Source organism: Microcaecilia unicolor, unplaced genomic scaffold, assembly GCF_901765095.1.
Source record: "Microcaecilia unicolor unplaced genomic scaffold, aMicUni1.1, whole genome shotgun sequence".
Lineage (NCBI taxonomy): Eukaryota > Metazoa > Chordata > Amphibia > Gymnophiona > Siphonopidae > Microcaecilia > Microcaecilia unicolor.
Genome location: NW_021963063.1, coordinates 69,429 through 88,212, shown reverse-complemented (window position 1 = coordinate 88,212; position 18,784 = coordinate 69,429). Strand labels below are relative to the sequence as shown.

At 49.4% G+C, this 18,784-nt stretch overlaps 1 protein-coding gene across 1 annotated transcript in view; it reads right to left on the bottom strand.

Moving 5' to 3' along the window:
• Positions 1 to 15,718, bottom strand: part of LOC115458869 (nucleolar GTP-binding protein 2-like) — a 37,818-nt gene extending 22,100 nt beyond the window's left edge. Inside the window, exons 1-4 of the mRNA XM_030188705.1 lie at positions 15,522 to 15,718; positions 14,273 to 14,357; positions 4,068 to 4,162; positions 3,156 to 3,295 (exon numbers count right to left, since the gene is read on the bottom strand). Of these exons, the coding sequence (XP_030044565.1) occupies positions 3,156 to 3,295; positions 4,068 to 4,162; positions 14,273 to 14,357; positions 15,522 to 15,585 (384 nt within the window). The 5' untranslated portion in view covers positions 15,586 to 15,718. The remainder of the gene's footprint in view (positions 1 to 3,155; positions 3,296 to 4,067; positions 4,163 to 14,272; positions 14,358 to 15,521) is intronic.
• Between the last annotated feature and the right edge of the window lie 3,066 nt (positions 15,719 to 18,784).

The following is an 18,784-nucleotide window of genomic DNA, read 5'->3' as shown; positions in this document are numbered from 1 at the left end:
CGACTACAGGAATTTTGGACCACGGATGAAAGACATTAGCCATGGCGTGGGACACCATCAAGAATTGACAAGTTGGCCTGTTTACGCTGTTCTGCAGGGATCACGGAAACAAAGGCCATTAGGCCAACTTCAGTCCCGGTGCAATATCTGAGACCTGATTCCGACTCTGCCCTCAGTTCTTTTTATAACCAGGACTCCTCTGTTCTTATCCCCCATTCAGAGGTCATTCCATGCTTCTTCCATTCTTTCCTGATGCAAGAAGCCCGAGTTTACCCCATGAACCTTCATCCCATGACCTCTGAACTACAGCAGTACTTCCTCTGATAAATATTTGTCTACCACTGAGGTACCTGAACGTCTCATTCAGGGTACCCAGTCGAAATGGGCCCGACAAAAGGACTCCAAACAAAAAAGCTCCCTGACATAACAGCCACTGTAAAAACAGCCTGCCCACAATATAGCCCCCCCTCCCCCCCCGACAAAAGGGTCCGATCAGGCTACCCAGAATATGACACTCCATTTTTTTCCCTAATAATCTTACTTTGCCAAACAGGATAACGTTGGTAAGACTATGAAAATGATGGCAATATTGTTTTTTTATTAATTAGCATGTTGATGGAAGAATAGTTTCCTCAAACAGCAGAACAGATCATGAATACCAGTTGGTAGCTCTTGTTTATTTATATACTAGTAAAAGAGGCCCGTTTCAGAGCAAATGAAACGGGCCCTAGCAAGGTTTTCGTTGCCAACACCCCCATCCCTCCCTCCCTGGCCAACCCCTTCGTTGTTCTGGCATTGCTCCGCCCCCAATGTCATGATGTTTGATGCGAGGGCGGGGCCCAGAACGATTCCCCACCCCCCCCACCTCCCTCCCTGCCAACCCCTTCGTTATTCTGCCATTGCTCCGCCTCGAGGGCGGGGCCCGGAGCGATTTCCCACCCCCCGCCTCCCTCCCTGCCAACCCCTTCGTTGTTCTGCCATTGCTCCGCCCTCGAGGGCGGGGCCCGGAGCGATTTTGGTGGCTTCACCACCACGAACCTTCGAACCTTTTTGAAGGCAGTCAGGGCTTGGCTTCACTGACGTCAGTGTCCTCAGAACGTTGAGGGTGAGTTTTATTATAGTAGATGCTTTATACAATGCACCCAACGCATAATTAAAAACTCTGGAATTCGTTGCTGGAGAACGTGGTGAAGGCAGTTAGCTTAGCAGAGTTTAAAAAGGGGTTGGACGGTTTCCTAAAGGACAAGTCCATAAACCGCTACTAAATGGACTTGGGAAAAATCCACAATTCCAGGAATAACATGTATAGAATGTCTGTATTTTTGGGAAGCTCGCCAGGTGCCGTTGGCCTGGACTGGCCGCTGTCGTGGACAGGATGCTGGGCTCGATGGACTCTTGGTCTTTTCCCAGTGTGGCATTACTTATGCACTTATGTAATGCTGGTTGGAGCCTTTATCAGTGAAGATTTCACTTGTAGTTTATCATCTTTTTTTGTAATGTGCTTTTTTTTTTTCTAGGGGGCTATTTTGTTAGAGGCTGATTTGTCAAAGGTTATTTTGTTACAACACTGTTTTGTCAGGGCTATTATGTCGGGGGCGCCCTCATTCAGCTACCTGCCATCTTTTCTATAGGATGTACATATTTAGTCTCGGTGTGCTCTACTGTTTTTTGTAGACTGCCGCCATTCTGTCGCTATCCTTTCAGAAGTACAACTTCCAGCACTGAACACAATATTCTAGGTAAAAAAACAAAACAAAACTGAAACCGTACACCAAATAAATCTAGTTTAATAAATAAGAACTAAGGATAGCCATACTGGGTCAGACCAATGGTTCAGCCAGCCCAGTGCTTCCAACAGTGGCCAATCCAGGTCACAAGTACCTGACAGAATCTCAAAAAGTAGCAACATTCCATGCTACCAATCCCGGGTCAAGCAGTGGCTTCCCAAATTGTCTATCGCAAATGCAGACTATCGACTTTTCTTCCAGGAACTTGTCCAAACCTTTTTTAAAACCCAGATAGGCTAACCGCATCCTCTGGCAACAAGTTCCAGAGCTTAACTATTTGTTGAGTGAAACCATATTTCCTCCACGTAATTTCATCGAGTGTCCCCTAGTCTTTGTACTTTTGAAAGAGTGAAAAAAAAATCATCAATTCACTTTCACCCGTTTTGCACCACTCTGGATTTTGTAGACCTCAATCAGCCTCTCAGGCATCTCTTTTCCCAAGCTGAAGTGCCCTAACCCAAATCATGAACAAACATTAGAAAGTAGCGATGAATAACTCACACTCCTCCACCAGTGCTACATTCATGCGTCCGCTTGGTGTACACTAAAATCTTGATTTGGTCACAGCACTGTGCCTTGGTTTACACTTCCTGGACAACTGGGCTCTGTCACATTGTGGAGGTGAGGCCCTGTGCACCCTGGGAAGGGTCACTACTACGGCAACTGTGCCCTATTTTCAGAACAGAAGCATCAAAAGACTTCATCGCCAAAAGACTTAACTTTGCAATTCCAAGTCAGACAGCTCGGAGCTTGCCTATCCCAGGCTTGCTGTCTGGTGAGTGGTGGGTGGGAAAGACCACTTTACCTCACTGGCCACAAGTGGCCTATAATCACATGATGGGACCATCTGGTCAGGAGATGCACAGAACGTACTGTAGTAGATGATGGCAAATAAAGACCAATTTGCCCAGTTAAGAAAATTATGGGAGCTAAATGTTATGCAGAAGAGTAAGAACTGAACGCAGGCAATTAGTGAGCCATCTGCAATTCATTAATCCACTTCTGGCCCTTTCTACTTCTCCACAGGAAATCAATCCATCAGCTAAGCGCACGAAACTTTCACAGATTTTTCAAACAGCACAATTTCTAAAGCTCGACACGAGCCCTGGTTTTCATTACTTTCAGTAAAGGCTAAATATTTGTATTTAAAACTTGATTGTTTTCTGTTGCTGTTACTAACGGAAGAGGAACTCCCTGCGATTCAAAGTTGACTAACTTCACAGCTCTCCGATTCCTTTCTATCTGTGGACAAAAAAACCAGCTCCGTCGTCCTACCTGGGTTAACTGCCTGGCTGCGCCCTCAGGGCTTCAGATTCAACTCTCTACCCAGCTAACAGATGGAGCCTTGAAATGAGCGGCTGCACTCACGTGAGGTCTGATGCGGTCGTGAAGGAGAGACATCGGCAGTTTGCTCTGCTTCATGACGACTCGGTAGGGGTCCTTCATGACAGTCTCCATTTCCTCCTGGAACTTCTGCAGAGAGGACTGCTTGACCACGCGCGTGTTTCCTGGTTATTTGAAAAGGGATGGAGGAAATCAGAAAGTGAAATGCGCCGACACATCATCAATAGGAAGAAAAAAAATATATATAAACGCCTCTAGCCCTCTACAATGTATTACAAACAGCTTCCACCCAAATTCCCGCTTGAAAGCAAGGCCTTGCTAGTTATCTGCAATTAATGATGATACACTCTGCTGTGCTTTTATAAAGCAGCGGTAGAAAGTGCGCTTAGCGTACCTTTTCTGCGATTTGGAGAAAAGGCGGCTGAGGGGAGATATGACAGAGGCCTATAAAATAATGAGCGGAGTGGGATGGGTAGACGTGAAGCGTCTGTTTACGCTTTCCAAAAATACTAGGACTAGGGGGCGTGCGATGAAGCTACAAAGTAGTAAATTTAAAAGTAATCAGACATTTTTTTCTTCACTCAACATGTAATGCCAGAGAATGTGGTAAAGGCGGTTAGCTTAGCGGGGTTTAAAAAAAAGGCGCTAACCTGGCAGTAACCGGGAAACACACAACACTGACCAATTACCACCAGGTAACCAGCTTGCAGAAATATTTTTTTTCAATATTCCCGTAAACGCCGAAATTGGCGCGCACTGGGGGCGAATCTACCTGCGGCACCCGCGTTGGGCCGGTGGAAGTTCTGGGTTGCCGTGCGGCAACCCTTTAGTAAAAGGGCGTCTAAGAGTGCAGCAATATTAAGGCCCAGGAAAGTGTCCCTTATGATTTAAACCTGCCCTGGGATTTCAAAAACACTGAGGATTACAGCAACTCACCAAACCATTTTATATTGGGTTCCACTCGGGCCACGGTGCCAGAAGCGACAGAGGACTGGTACTGCAGGGTCTTAATGACTGCCCCACGTCTGTTTCTGAAATCGATAAAGCCTGTTAGCAACAAATTTCATTTTTCCTTTTATTTATTTGTTGTTTTGTACCCCCGCATTATCCAAAACATGTTTGGTTCAATGCAACTTACATCGTAATATTATAACAATAAACATCATACAATATAACATTACTTATTTATTTGTCCACTTGTATCCCACATTTTCACAGCTTATGCGGGCTCAATGTGGCTAACAAAGTTACCATAAAAAGGGAGGTGGTGGAAATGAAAACGGTAACGGAATTCAAACATGCGTGGGATAAACATAAAGGAATCCTGTTCAGATGAAAAGGATCCTAAGGAGCTTAGCCGAGATTGGGTGGCAGAGCCGGTGTGGCCGGGATAGTGCTGGGCAGACTTATACGGTCTGTGCCCTGAAAAGGACAGGTACAAATCAAGGTAAGGTATACACAAAAAGTAGCACATATGAGTTCATCTTGTTGGGCAGACTGGAAAACTCTTTTTATTGGAAAAAACTAAAAACAAATAACATACAAATCAAAAACAAGCCCCTAGCTATACACAGTCCTCCTATCTATGTACACACCCTCCCCTCCTCAATACTACAGTGGAAACTGTGTATTAGAAAAACCCAAGAAAAAAAAAAACCGGACATGCAAATCAAACCCCAGGCTCCTAGCTAGACATGGTCTGCCTATCTATGTACACCCCCTCCTCAATAATACAATGGATCAACCCCCCCCCCCCCCCCCGACCCCCCACAACCCCTTCAGACAACTGGCACACAATCCCCTGGGAAGCATGTCCCCTCATGGTGGCTTAAGCCTCACGTGTCTCCACCACCTCGAAGCCACCCCCACCCCTTTTTCCACCCTTTCCCACTTTGCCGCTTCCTGCACCGCCCTTACCACATCCCAGCTGACTACCTCCGCCGGCCGGACCTCCTGGTACAGGGACACCCTGCAGCGCGCCATCCAGAGGCAGTACCGCAATATCACCGAAATCAGAAAGCGTGTTACCGGATCCCCGCGTCCCCCTCCACCCTCTGGGCCGTACACCCAGTCCGCATAGCTGTAGTTGCGGAAACTGGGGATCTGCAGCAACGAGGAAACCCGGTCAGAGACCTGGACTGTAAATGGGCACCTCACCAGGAAATGCTCCATCGTCTCTTCAGTTCCAGCACATTCCTCCCGTGGGCACCCTCTATCCCGCACATTGCGATATTTCAAATTTCCTCGGACGTACAGTCTACCGTGAAAGGACAGCCACGCCAGGTCTTTATACTTCACCGGGATGCGGTTCGAAGCAATCAACCGTAACCCCTGCTGCATCCGTGGGGCCGGCGCGTCCCTCAGCGCCAGAGGAGCTGAGAACACCTGCGCCCGTACTCTGTCCATCCAGACCCCCCGTTGTCCTGCCTTCACCTCCCCCACCGTCAGCCCCCACACCCTCACCAATTTCACTAGGGTCTTGCAATAACTCACCCCCCCCGGGGCCCCCCTTCGCAGTGCCACTACCCTCCCCCCCTCCCGCCATAGGTCCCAATATCTCGGCCACCACTGCAGGACACTCCTAGCCCACCCCGGTGGCTCCCGCCCTACCGCCCTCCCCAGATTGAACTGCAGGAACAAAGCGCTGAAAAACAGGACTGGGTTTATCATGCCCACCCCCCCCTCCCTCCTAGGCAGATAGGTAACATTCCGTTTTACCGGATTCGTCCTGTTGCCCCAGAGCAGCCGGAAGAACACCCCATACAAGGCCGCGTACTGGCTCTCCGGCAGCAAGCAGATGTAACTGACGAACAGAAACAAAGGAACTAAGTGTGCCTTGATGAGCTGTACCCGCTCCCCCATGGTCATTTTCCACCCCTTCCATCTATCCACCCTCCCCTTCACTTCTTGGAGACACCTATCCCAGTTGTAGAGCCTATAATCCCCCTTCTCGAAATATATTCCCAAGACCCGTATACGTTCCACAGCTGTAGGAAACCTACCTCCCAACTCAAATTGCAGCCCCTGATCCCCAACCCACAGGCTATTGGACTTTTGAAAATTGACCTGCGACGCTGTTGCCTGCGAGTATTCCTGGATCAGGTTCTGCAATCTACCTCCCTCCCTCTGGTCCGCTACCCACACTGTAATGTCATCTGCATACGCCACGACCCTTAACTGGTTATTGTCCCCCACCTCCACCCCTTCCAGCCCCTCCGCCCCCCCCTTCTCCAGCCGTCTTATAAAAGGGTCGATGGCGTATGCATACAACAGCGGGCTGAGTGGGCACCCCTGTCGGACCCCTGCCCCTACCTCAAACCCCTGCCCTCTCCACCCGTTAACCAGGGGGAAACACCCCGCATGCCGATAAAGTAGCTGTAATTGCTCTATCCAGCCCTTCGGAAACCCATAGCGCTCCAAAATGCTCCATAGGACACCCCACTGCACTCTATCAAACGCTTTTTTCCTGGTCGAGTGTTACCAACAGCCTACCATGCCCTCCCACTCTACTGCGTTCTACCCCCTCCCGCACCCACGCTGCCGCTTCCAAGACCCCTCTCCCTTTAACCCCACATGCTTGTGAGGCTGCCAGCAAATCCCCAGACACCTGCCTCATTCTCTGGAATAGCATTCGCGCAAAAATTTTCCGATCTGTATTAAGCAGTGCTATAGGCCGCCAGTTGGCCAGCATCGCCGGGTCCTTCCCCTTACTTAGTAGGATAAGAGCCGCCTCCGTCAGGGACCTAGGCAAGGAACCCTCCAACTGGGCTGCCCCCCATACCCTCACCAGGATCGGCACCAGCTGCTCCTTAAAGGCCTGGTAGAACTCAGTTGTTAGCCCATCCGGCCCCGGCGAAGTCTTCCTGTGGAGCGCCCCGATGGCTTCCTCCACCTCCTGTTCTGTCCACGGGTTCAAGAGGGCCTGAAGCTGGGGTCCCCCGTGACCTATCCCCGGGGTTTCTTCCACATAACACTCCATCTGCTCTATATCAATCTGCTGGGCTGAAAGGAACGCCGCAAAGTGGTCCCTCACTGCCCCAGAATCCCCTCCCTGGTGTCCTGCAGGACCCCCTGTGCGTCCCGTACCCCCTCCATCACCCTGCGCGCCCTCCGCTCCCGGCAGCATGCGAAGGGGTCCGGGCTACACATTTTCCCGAAGTCCCGCTCGTACACCAAGGAGGTGTAGCGGTTGTACTGTACCTGTTCCAGGAGTGCTTGGAGATCATGTATTTCTTCCTCCCTCCCCCCTTGTGAAATCAGTGTGTCCCTCTTTTTCTTTATCGCCATGCCCAACTTTGTCCTTTCCCTCCCCTCCCTTCTCGCCTGTCTGAGAAAGAATCCCCGCGTTCGTCTTTTCACTGTATCCCACCACTCCCCCAATGACTGAAATGCCCCCTGCACTGACACCTGATCTTCCAAAAACCGGCGGTACTCCTCCCGCACCTGCTCGCTACCTAACCACTTTAAATTTAGTCGCCATAGCCCCCTCCCTGGCCTCTGCGCTGCCGCCCCCCCCACCTGAAGGAGGACCATGTGGTGGTCTGAAAAGTCCACGTCCACGGTTCGTGGACCCCCCAGACAAACCCCCTTCTTTACCAGGAATCTATCGATTCTACTTTTACACTGCCCTCGAAAGAACGTGAACCCCTCCTGTTCCTCACAGAAGGCCACATGCGCGTCTACCAGCTCCGCCTCCCGCATGATCCCTGCCAGCCTCACCCCGTCATAGCCCACCTGTACCGATCGTCCCCCACTATCCTTTTTCCGCAATATGGTGTTAAAATCTCCCCCCCAGACTACTTGGCGCGAAGTGTATAGGTAGGGCTTGATCTTCCCAAAGAGGAGCACCCTTTCCTTCTTGCTTTGGGGCCCATACACATTCACCACCCTCAGTGCTCTATCCTCCCAAATCGCATCCACAACAAGACATCTCCCCACCCCCAGCTCCACCACTCGCTGAATATTCACCCGGTGGGACTTAAATAAGATCCCCACCCCACCATACCTCTCCCCCGCCAACCCCCACACCGAGGGACCCCACTTCCAGGCCCGCCTTGCCCGCCTGATCACCTCAATGGACCGCAGCCGAGTCTCCTGGAGCAGGAAGCAATCTGCTTGGACCCTCGCGAACCAGTCATACGCTAAACCCTGCTTCTTCGGAGAGGCGATGCTGGCCACATTCAGCGTGGCAAATGTCAACACTAAGCCTGCCATCCTCATTGCGAGTCACGGGTCTGCTCACTCCCAACTTCTTTCCTTATCTCCTGGGATACCCCCTTCTTACCCTGAAGCAGGTCCTCTGCTATGCGGTCTACATCATCCCCTGCCACATCCCCCTCCCCCCCCTGCAGCCGTCCTGTCTGCACCTTACCCCCACCTCCCCCTTTCTTCCTTCCTTTCTTCTTTGCTCTATCCGGACCCACCCCCTGATCCCTCCCTCTCCCCTCTTCACCCCACCCCCTACCTCCTCCACCGAGTCCTCCACCTCCCCCAAGTCCTCCAAGTCCTCCAGATCCTCCTCTAGCTCCACTCTGTCCCCCCAAGCCTGCACTTGGGCCTTCACCACCTGCCCAGCCCCCTCAGCTTTCCTCTTACTCCCCTTTCCCCTCCCTCCCTCCCTTCCCTCTTCCTCCTCCCTCACCCCTCCCCCTTCCCCCAGAGCCTTCCCGCCCTTCTTCCTACCACCAGTACCCTCCTCCAGTGCTTCCTCATATTTCCGTTTGCCCTCTCCAATCCCCCCTGCCGCCCCCTCTTCCTCCATTAACTCCACCTCTTCTCCTTCCCCCTGTTCTTCCTCCTCCCTCCCAACCTCCCTATCCTCCTCCTCCTCCTCCAACACCTGAAATCTGTTCCCCCCCCTCTTCCCCTGCAGCGACCCCTCCCTGCCCACCCCTAGTTTCCCCCCCCTCCGAAACTTCCCTTTCCTCTGTGGCACTTGTACCCACTCCCCCTCTCCCCCCTGCTCCACTCCTGACCCAGCCCCCTGCCGCCCCCCCTCCTGCATCCCCTCCTTCTCCCCCCCTTGCCCCTCCCTGCCTATCACCCCCTGCCCTATCCCCTCCTCCATTACCCCCCCTCCCCGTCCCTTCCCCCACATATCCCACTCGTTATGGGCCGCCCTAGGGCAGTTCCGATATGCATGGCCTAACCCGCCGCAGAGGTTGCACCTGATCGCGGTGCAGTCCTCTGTGGCATGCTGATCCCCGCATCTTCCACACTTTACCACTGGGCATGACATGCTGAAGTGCCTAAACGAACCACATCTGAAGCACTGCCGCGGCTGCCCCTTGTAAAAGCACAGTATCCTGTCACGACCGATAAAGGCAGCCGAAGGAATGTGCTGGACCACATGGCTCTCCTGTCTCAATTTGACCAGGGCTCCCCAACCTCCTGCCCAAACCCTGCTTGGATCCGGTAACTTTGTAAGTGGGGATCTCAGCTCCGCGTACCTCTGTAGCCAGTAGGCTAAATCTGCCCCAGAGATAGACTCATTTCTCACGAGCAGGGTGATCTGCACCAGGTCCGGCTTGCTGACTGGAATGGCCCTGAGGTCCCGCCACTCCCCCTTTCCCCTCACCCCCTCGTACCTTTCCCAGAATATTTCCATCCCCCTCTGGGTCATGAAGCTCAAGTCATATTCTGGGATGTTGATGGGGTGTATACACGCGTAAAAGTCCTCGGGTATAAACCCCATCCCCATCACCAGCCTCAAGACCCGATCCCTGGAGGGCATTGCCCCCTCCCCTATCCATTTGAGCTGTACCACATTTCGCCGCTTAGGCAGCTGTCCACCCCCTGTCCCCGCTCCCCCCCAACCCCTCCCTGGGCCCTCAAAACCACCCGATCTCCCCCCCTCCCTCCTTCCCCCTCCCTGGACTACTGCCGCAAAGGACTTGGACCCCAGCCCCCACCGCCCCCCCTCCACACTTGTTCCAGCCCTTCCCTCTGCCTCCCCCCCCTTCTGTCCCTCTGCCCCTCCCCTCATCCCTCTCCCTTCCTCAATATCCACCGCCCCCTCCCCCTCCCGTTGTCCCCCGTCCCCTTCCCTCTCAGACAAACATCCAGCAACGTCCATAGTCAGTTCTGCGGCTTGGGCTGCCTCCAACTGATTGTCCTGCCCATCTCCACTTCCTGGAACGTCCCTGCTCGTCCCTGCCACTGCAGGCTCCAGCCTCTGGGCTAATCGCCTCCTCTCCTCTGTCTCCTGGCGATACTCTGGCACCTGCCCAGTCAGGTCTGCAGCTGGCGATACCAGACTCCCTGCTCGCTCTGCCCCCGAACTCCCTCCAACCTCCGGCACCAGGGGCGAAGCCTCCGGAACTCCGCCGCTCCCCTTGGCTCCTCGCTCCCAGCCGTCCTGCTGGCAGGTCTGCTCCACCACCCGCTGCACATCTGTTAGACTTGCCATGTCCACTTCTGTAGTCAACGAAAGTCTCTCAACAATCGGGTTACTTCCCCCTTGCTTCTGGTGCAGTCCCTCCTGCGTTCTCCCAATGGCTGGCGCTTCCCGGGGGCATGGCTTGTCTGTTCCTGATTCCGCCACAGGCTGGCTGTTAGCACCCCCCGATTTCACCTCTTGTAATGGACAGCTGGTCAAATGAGCTCCCAGCTGCTGCCCGCTCCTATTCCTCTCTCTCCGACCCCTCTCCTGTAAACCGCCAGCTACTCCATGCTCAGGGAAGACCTCCCCTGCTCCCGGACTTCGTGGGCGGGGCTTCTCCAGATGCCATGCTGCTTCGGTTTCCACTTCAGTCATTGCAGACCCGGCCAAAAATACCGGAGTCTGCCTCTGCTGACCCTTTTCCAACAGGGCCTCCTTCACGGCAACTGTCTCTGCTGTTTGCACAACTGCAGGTAAGCCCTCTGAGACTTCGACCACCACCTCTGTAGAAAACAGGCTGCTACCTGCGTCTCCCTCTGCTGCCTCCATTATCTGGAGTTTTGAAAAGTTACTGAGTTCTGTCCTCCCCTCCACAGGTAGGATCTCTACTCCAGCCCCCACCTCAGAGCCATGTCCTGCCGCTGCCTCCTTATCCTCTGGCTGCTGGGTAAGTGCTCTGGACTGTGTTGCCAACTGTCTCATGTATTTTAAAGTGGGGTCACCTCTGAACCCAGACAACTCTTTTGAGTCTAATGCTGCTGAAGACACTGAAGCTTGCTGCAACTGTAGTGTTCCTGAACCCCCAGACTGTGGTATTGAAGCCATCCTTTCTCGGTTAACATAGAGCTCCCTCAAAGGATTCACAGAGCCCTTTTTTAAACAGTTCAACAAGTGTTCTTTTTTCCCCAACAACTTTGATATCCGGGCTTCCTCTTTAACATACATTTGTCTGTGCTCCGCTGGGGCAAATTTACACATAGTTCTTGCCATTTTCAGACGTTTTCCTAGCTCCACTACTTCTTTTTCCACCAGCTTAATTCGTCTTACAATATTTACCACACTACTTGCTGGATCATCAGGGTCATAGCTCACTTCAAGGAACTCCTCATCTGACGATCCACTCTCCTCACTCTCACTCTCAGCTGCCTCCAGCAAAGGCTTCTGGCAAACTTCCATCGCCTCTTCCTTCTCCCTTCCTTGGAAGCGCCCTTCTGGGGCCTGTACTATCTTCCTCCCCCCTCCACTGTCTTCTCGCTTACCTTCCGCAAGCTGGGCCATGGAGGGGGAAATGCTCTGATGGCCTCCACTGGGCTGCTTCTCCCTTCGGTCCACTGGACTCCTTTCCCTTCTCCCGGTAGTCAAACCAGGGAGAGAGCCACTCCTTTCGGCCTTCTGGTCCCGGGCCCCAGGAGGCCCCATAGCCTGGGACTTTCCTGAGGCCTTCTCCCCAGGGACCCTCCTCATCTTTGGGGAGGGAGCTAGGTCTCACTCCCTTTCCACTGGAAGTCAGCAGAGCTCTCTAAAACACCTCCTTCCTCCTCAGCAGACTGGATAGACCGTGCAGGTCTTTTTCTGCCTTCATCTACTATATGTTACTATGTAAGATACAAAATACAACAGTACTACTACTACTACTTAACATTTTTAGAGCGCTACTAGGGTTACGCAGCGCTGTACAATTTAACAACAGCAAAAAAAGAAGAATTTGATCCACTAAAAGAGCTTGCAAATTAAGTACAGAGTAGCAAAGATAAGAGAAGCTGACAGAGGGGAAAGAGCGGATAAACAAAGCGGGAAAAGAATAAGAGGGTTAAACAGCATTGCTGACTTCAGGGTAGGCTTTGTTAAACAAATAAGTCATTATAACAATAAGCAGCGAAACCACAGAACAGACTGAAGCTTAACACTCAGACTTGGGTTAGCATTAGTTGACACTGGAGAAGATATGAGCAACTTTGCGTCATGAATGGCTAGTGGGACAGGTCAAAACAGAAATTGTAGGACGTGGACCTTCTCCGAACAGCTACCACACAACAGAGGCTCTCAAGCACACAGTAAACAAATTAAAACAATCTGGGAAATTACAGGCTCGGAGGGTGCCCTAAAGTGAATCTCCGCTCCTATAAATTCAAGCACTTAAAGGGGCTCTTTCTATGGACGGAGGTGAATGAAATGCGGTAGGATTGGTGGAAGTTCAGAAACAATCTATTCGTCCGCACAGATGGACTGACAAAGCTCACCAATTGATATCATGCCCTCAAAACCCCGTTTGAATTTGTGCAGGTAATCCACCGCACCAGTGAAACGTTCTGGTTCACACATTAGCACCTGCACAAGTCTTTCATTGCTGGACCGTATGCAACAGAGCAGGGCTTTTGTTACACATTCTCTGATCTTCCATAGAGAACGACACGGGGACGGGGACGGGGACAAACGATGTCCCTGTGCCATCTTCTGCTTTGAAGTCCGTTAATGAAATGGACTGCTTATGTTTAAGCAATGCAGACGATAATATTTGGATTTTTTTGAAAAAACAAGCAAACACGCTGGCCACAGCTAGCGAAATTTGCACGAGGGGGATCCTGTACATTCCTGCTACCAGCACAACTTCTATTGCATGAAGGACTGTGGAAAACTACTTATTCATCCACAGATTAGTACAATCACTTAGACTATTGCAATGGTCTTCTTGCTGGCTGTAAAGAACAAATCATTAAAAAAAAAAAAAAAACTTTACACTGCCCAAAACACCGCAGCTAGACTTACATTTGGAAAACCAAAATACAAAAGTGCTAAGCCCCTAAGAGAAAACTTACACTGGCTTCCTCTGGTGCGTAAAATAATTCACGGTGATGTCCCAACCTACATGTTAGACCTCATTGACCTACCACCCAGGAATGCTATAAGATCAGCTCGCACGTTCCTAAATCTTCATTTCCCCAGCTGTAACGGTCTAAAATATAGAGTAATATATGCGTCCAGCTTTTCATATTTGAGTTCGCAATTGTGGAATTCTCTACCACTTGACCTGAAAATAATTCACAACCTAATCAGCTTCCGTAAAGCACTGAAGACACATCTCTTTAACATGACATACCATAATGACTCACAATTAGAACCGTAATTCGCCATCGGATTATTTTCTCCCTATATCATATCGTCTAATTTTATTATATCATCCATGTTCTATATATATATTACCAATTGTATCTGTACTCTGAAATGTCATGACGGAAAATTGTAAGCCACATTGAGCCTGCAAATAGGTGGGAAAATGTGGGATACAAATGCAACAAATAAATAAATAAAATCATAACAGTGCATCATAGGGCATAATTCTCCCCCACTAGGGCAAACAGAACAGGTTGTATTTTGTACCCCTGGACATTTTAACAGGGTGGATTAGGATTCCTTGGGGTAGTAGAAGTCAGTTGAAAGGGTAGAGGGTGCGGGCTATTATAGTTGTTCGTTGTTATTATTGTTTTCTATTTGTGGTTTATAAACACAACAGTTGCACAGCATATTGTTCCTTTCTATCTTTAATAAAAAGATTTAAATATAAAATCATAAGTGTTCAAGGCTTCTGCAGATGAGGACAGAGCCCACGGGGACGAGGCGAGAACGGGGACAGAACCTGCAGGGACAGGGTGGGGACGGAGACAGAACCCACGGGGACAAACTTTGTAAAAAGGCTGTGGCTAATGTAATCAATGTTCTGTGCTCGATTCCATGCCCAGGTCCGAAAGGATCAGGCACCTACCTGCGCTCTTTCTGCCGGTACATGTTAAGGCGCCTGATGGTAGCCCGGTCTCTCATGTTGTTGCCTCCAGCTCCCTTAACACGATCTAAAAAAAAAAAAAGCACATCTGAAGCTTAAAATATACAGACGGTGGCAGAGCATTGAACTGTAGTGAAAACTCTACCCAGTAGAGAGACGAAAAGACAACATGTTTCTGCGATGGTCCATAACAGAGCTTCCCAAACTGTGGGTTGGGACTGCAAATGGAGCCAAGAAACCTACATTTGGGGTCATAACCTGGGCAGGCACCTCATAGGACAACACTAACCTGAACAGCCTGAGGTTACGTGCTTTCCATGGCTGCAGAAGATTATGAGTAATTGGTGGGGTGGGGGAAAGGGTGTGGGAGTATTGGCTAAAGATTAGTGGATGGGGGGGGGGGGGTATCAATACCTGGTGGAGTGAAGGGAGTAGCCTGTTAGTGCAGCGTCCTAAGAACCAAGGGAATTGGGTTCAATTCCCACTGCAGCTCCTTGTGAGTCTGGACAAATCACTTAACCCTCCATTGTCCCCGGTACAAAATAAATACCTGTATATAATATGTAAGCCCATCCCCTTTCCTTTTACCTGAGGGGAAGTACTTGCTGGGAGAATTAATGGATAAGTTGGGGGTCAGGGTATCTAGGTGGGATTACTGGCTGGAGATGAACAGACCAAATCCAATTAAATACCAGTCTATGCGTGTGGTGCTACAAACCCAGGACCAAACCGACCCCCGTCATTTATGGATGAATTGGAGCCAGTGTCCGGATGTTCAGCTGCAGGTTTGTGAGCAGAGCCACAACAGTGAAATACATAACTACTACTACACCTGTATGTAATACAGAAACTGCTCTGGCACCAAGAATCTCAAAAAAACCCCCACAATGGCTCTATCTTCCGCACATACCCACCACATTCTGTGTTTCTGATATAGGCTGCAGGCAGGAAATTAAAGCAGAAGGTGCAGGAGTGCCAGAAGAGGTGGGGGTAGTAGATTGGGGGGGGGGGGGGGGGGGGGGGAACACCTATCAGCATAAGAGCCAACTTTTCCAAAATTATTGGGGGTGCTAAGCCCAGTGGACATAATCCTTCTTTGGACAAATACAAGGAATTTTCTCAATATTGGGGGGTGCTCAAGCACCCACAAACCTGTCTCCTATGCCTATCAGTACTGGGGTGGGGGGGGGCTCCAAGGGGAGTTTATGGATGATTTGGAGGGGGGGGGTACCTGGGTTGCTGCTGGAGTTGGACGGGTTGATGGTACTCTTCCCTTTGTAGCGCGGCTTCACCATCTTGTCGCTGTGAACGGGTCGAAACCAGGACCGGGACTAGACGCGGATCCAGGGAGGAAGGAGTTGGAAGACCAGAGATCCCGAGGCCGCAGCAGCAGCGCCGCGTGTAACAAGAAGACAAGAGTTGGGCCCGGCTGGCGCTTACGTCATCAGCAGCGCGACCGGACAGAGCGAGACGCACGTTGCATACGTCATCGGCAGTGAAATGCCGCCATTACTGTGGTACCCAGCGGTGTCAGGTGTCACCAGTTGAGGCAACCCTTATCCCCTCAGTTTTTTCTGTCCCACTTCCCTCTTTGCTTTCTCCCCCACCCTCAGTTTTCCCAGAAATGACAGCTTACCCAGGTCCAGGCTGGAGACTTTTTTCTTGGCCAGTCCTGGTTTTGAACTTACATCCTAAAAGCAGTGTGGGATTTGTAGTGTCTGAATCCAGCCCATTGAAATCAGTGCTGCCAGTGGTCAGAAGTCCAGGATGCCCCCAAATCTTCCACCTAGAACTGCGCAACTTGACATCGTCTGCATTCCTTCGCAGAGCTGCCCCATTCCAGGAGGGAGACTGTTTGGCCGGTCCTGGATTTCTGCCAGCCTCATCCTGGTGCATTATGGTACCTGCAGCACTGATTTCAATGGATAGAATCATGGACTACAAGTCCCACACTGCTTTGGGATGTAAGTTTAAAACCAGGACCGGCCAAAGAGTCTCCCTCCTGGAATGAGTAACTTGGCAGCTCTGCCTCTGTCCCCTTCTCTCTTTGCTTCCTCCTTATCTTTTCTTTCTCTCCTCGTCCTCCCCAGAAATTAAAGTTCCCGGGTGACGGTCCTTCTGCAAGAGTGACTCTCCTACATGCACCTGCTCAGCAGAGACCCCTTGACGGGAAGAGGCAATGGAAGCCTACTTCTTCACAATATACCTCTATTCAGGAAATCTAGACTGCCCCAATTTGTTTGACTGCACATTTTGTCCATTAGATTGTAAGCTCCTTTGAGCAGGGACTGGCCTTCTTTGTTAAACTGTACAGCGCTGCGTAACCCTAGTAGCGGTTTAGAAGTGTTAAGTAGTAGTAGTAGTAGAATGACATGGGGACAATCCCCGTGGGCTGTCTCTTAATCTGCACAAGCCCTTCAACACTTACAATTTTATATTTAAATGTTTTTATTAAAGTATAAAAAGGAACAATATTGTGTACAGCTGTTGTTTATAAATCACAAATAGAAAATAATAACAAAATAACACCCTCTCCCCCCAGTCATCCTCTATCCTTCCAACCCCAATAATATATGACTTCTACTACCTCAAGGAACCCTAATCCACCCTGTTAAAATGTCCAAGGGGACAAAATACAACCCGCTCGGTCTGCCTAGTGAAGGAGAAATATGCCCTATGAAGCACTTTTATGATTTTAAATATGTAGATGAATAAGAAGTCATCAGCAATCTCAGGATTCAGTCTACCTGTCCTAGTCCTTCCCACAATAGAACATGTCCTCTCAGAAGCCATGATGCTGGTAGCAGGAATGCACAAGATCCTCCGTGCAAGTTTTGGCCAGCATTTTTGCTTGTTTTTCCAAAAAAATTATTCAAACATAAGTAACTGCCCAATTCATTAAGAATAGGTTTCAATGGAGGCGTTGTTCCATAAAAGTCACTCATAAAAACTGTTAACATCCATTTTCATTCTTTTGGAGGAGGGCTTTTCCACAGATGTGATGCTTTCTGGGAATGTGGATTCTGAGGGATCCTGAGTTGTCGATGTTGATGGACTCAAGCCTTCCATTCAATCTGGTTTTAATACAACCTTTTCAAAGATTCATTTGAATCTGGTTTTGGTACAGCCTTCTGAAAGATGCAGTTGCCTGTGTTTTTACATCATCTGGGAAGATAATTGAATTGTCTTTCAGACGTGGGCATAGCAAAGAACCCACACCGTGTAATGGATGAACAGGAAAATAAGTGTCAATTAATTGTCGTAAATACTCCCTGATGCCAGGAGCAATGAACGAATCTGTTGCAGTAACAGTGAGAGATGCTTGAGCACCTGAGCATGTGATGGAAGGACCTTGCAGATGGAGTCTGATCAGCAGACAAGACTGTTGCTGCCATATGAAAGGCAGACAAGATGTTCTGTTCCCATTTGCATGGTATGAATTACTGTTAGCGATGATGTAGCTCTGACAGATTTAGTGATAATATTGATTTAGATCTTTCCTTCAGAGAAAAGCACATTATCTATTTTCTATGAACCTGAACAATTACGTAATATTTTAAATATGCAAGGTAACAAGAAAGACTGACTGATAGATATGGTTAATTGAATTGAAGGGGTAACCTTCTGCTCTTTTTCTTTGTTTTATAATGATTCTTCTAAGACCAACTTCCTTTGGTATAAATTGGATTCTCTCCGATATAGTGGACTGTTAAAACCAATATTTTTATGATTACTTATTATTATATTTCTTTCTTTTTTTGATGTAGATGTTATTCAAATATTGCTGTATCTTTTCAAAGATAGTTATCTTTGTATAAAGTGAAATTAATAAAGAATATAAATAAAAAAGAAAAGCACATTATCATTCTCTCTTGGAGCACGGATTCTTTATAGAATAGCGTTCAACGCGTACATCTAGTTCTAACTTCATAGAATAGCGCCTAAGTACAGTTATACGTAATTACAAATTAGCGCTGGCTATCACCAATTAACATCAGTTAGGGGGAGATTCTACATATGGTGCCTGAAAAATCCGCACTGAGTAAAATTACGCCTAGGCGTATTTTATAAGATTTAGGCGCGGTATATAAAATACGCTTAGTTGATATCCCAGCGCCTAAAACTATGCGCCTCCATTTACACCAACGAAACCATGATATAAATCCTGCGTGTAGATTTACGTGCAGTGTCCCATATTCTGTAACAAGCATAAATTTGAGAATGCCCATGGAATGCCCATTTCCCCGGCAATAGCCACGCCCATTTTGAACTGTGTACTTTAAAATTTAGGCGCAGTTCATTACAGAATACGCTTAGCGACTTATGCTTATAAATTCTAATTATTACCAATTAATGCTCATTATTGCTTGTTAAGTGCTGTTAACAATGTTGATTGGCTTGCTAACATAGTAACATATAGTAACATAGTAGATGACGGCAGAAAAAGACCTGCACGGTCCATCCAATTTTGATTGTAATCATTTAACCACTGGT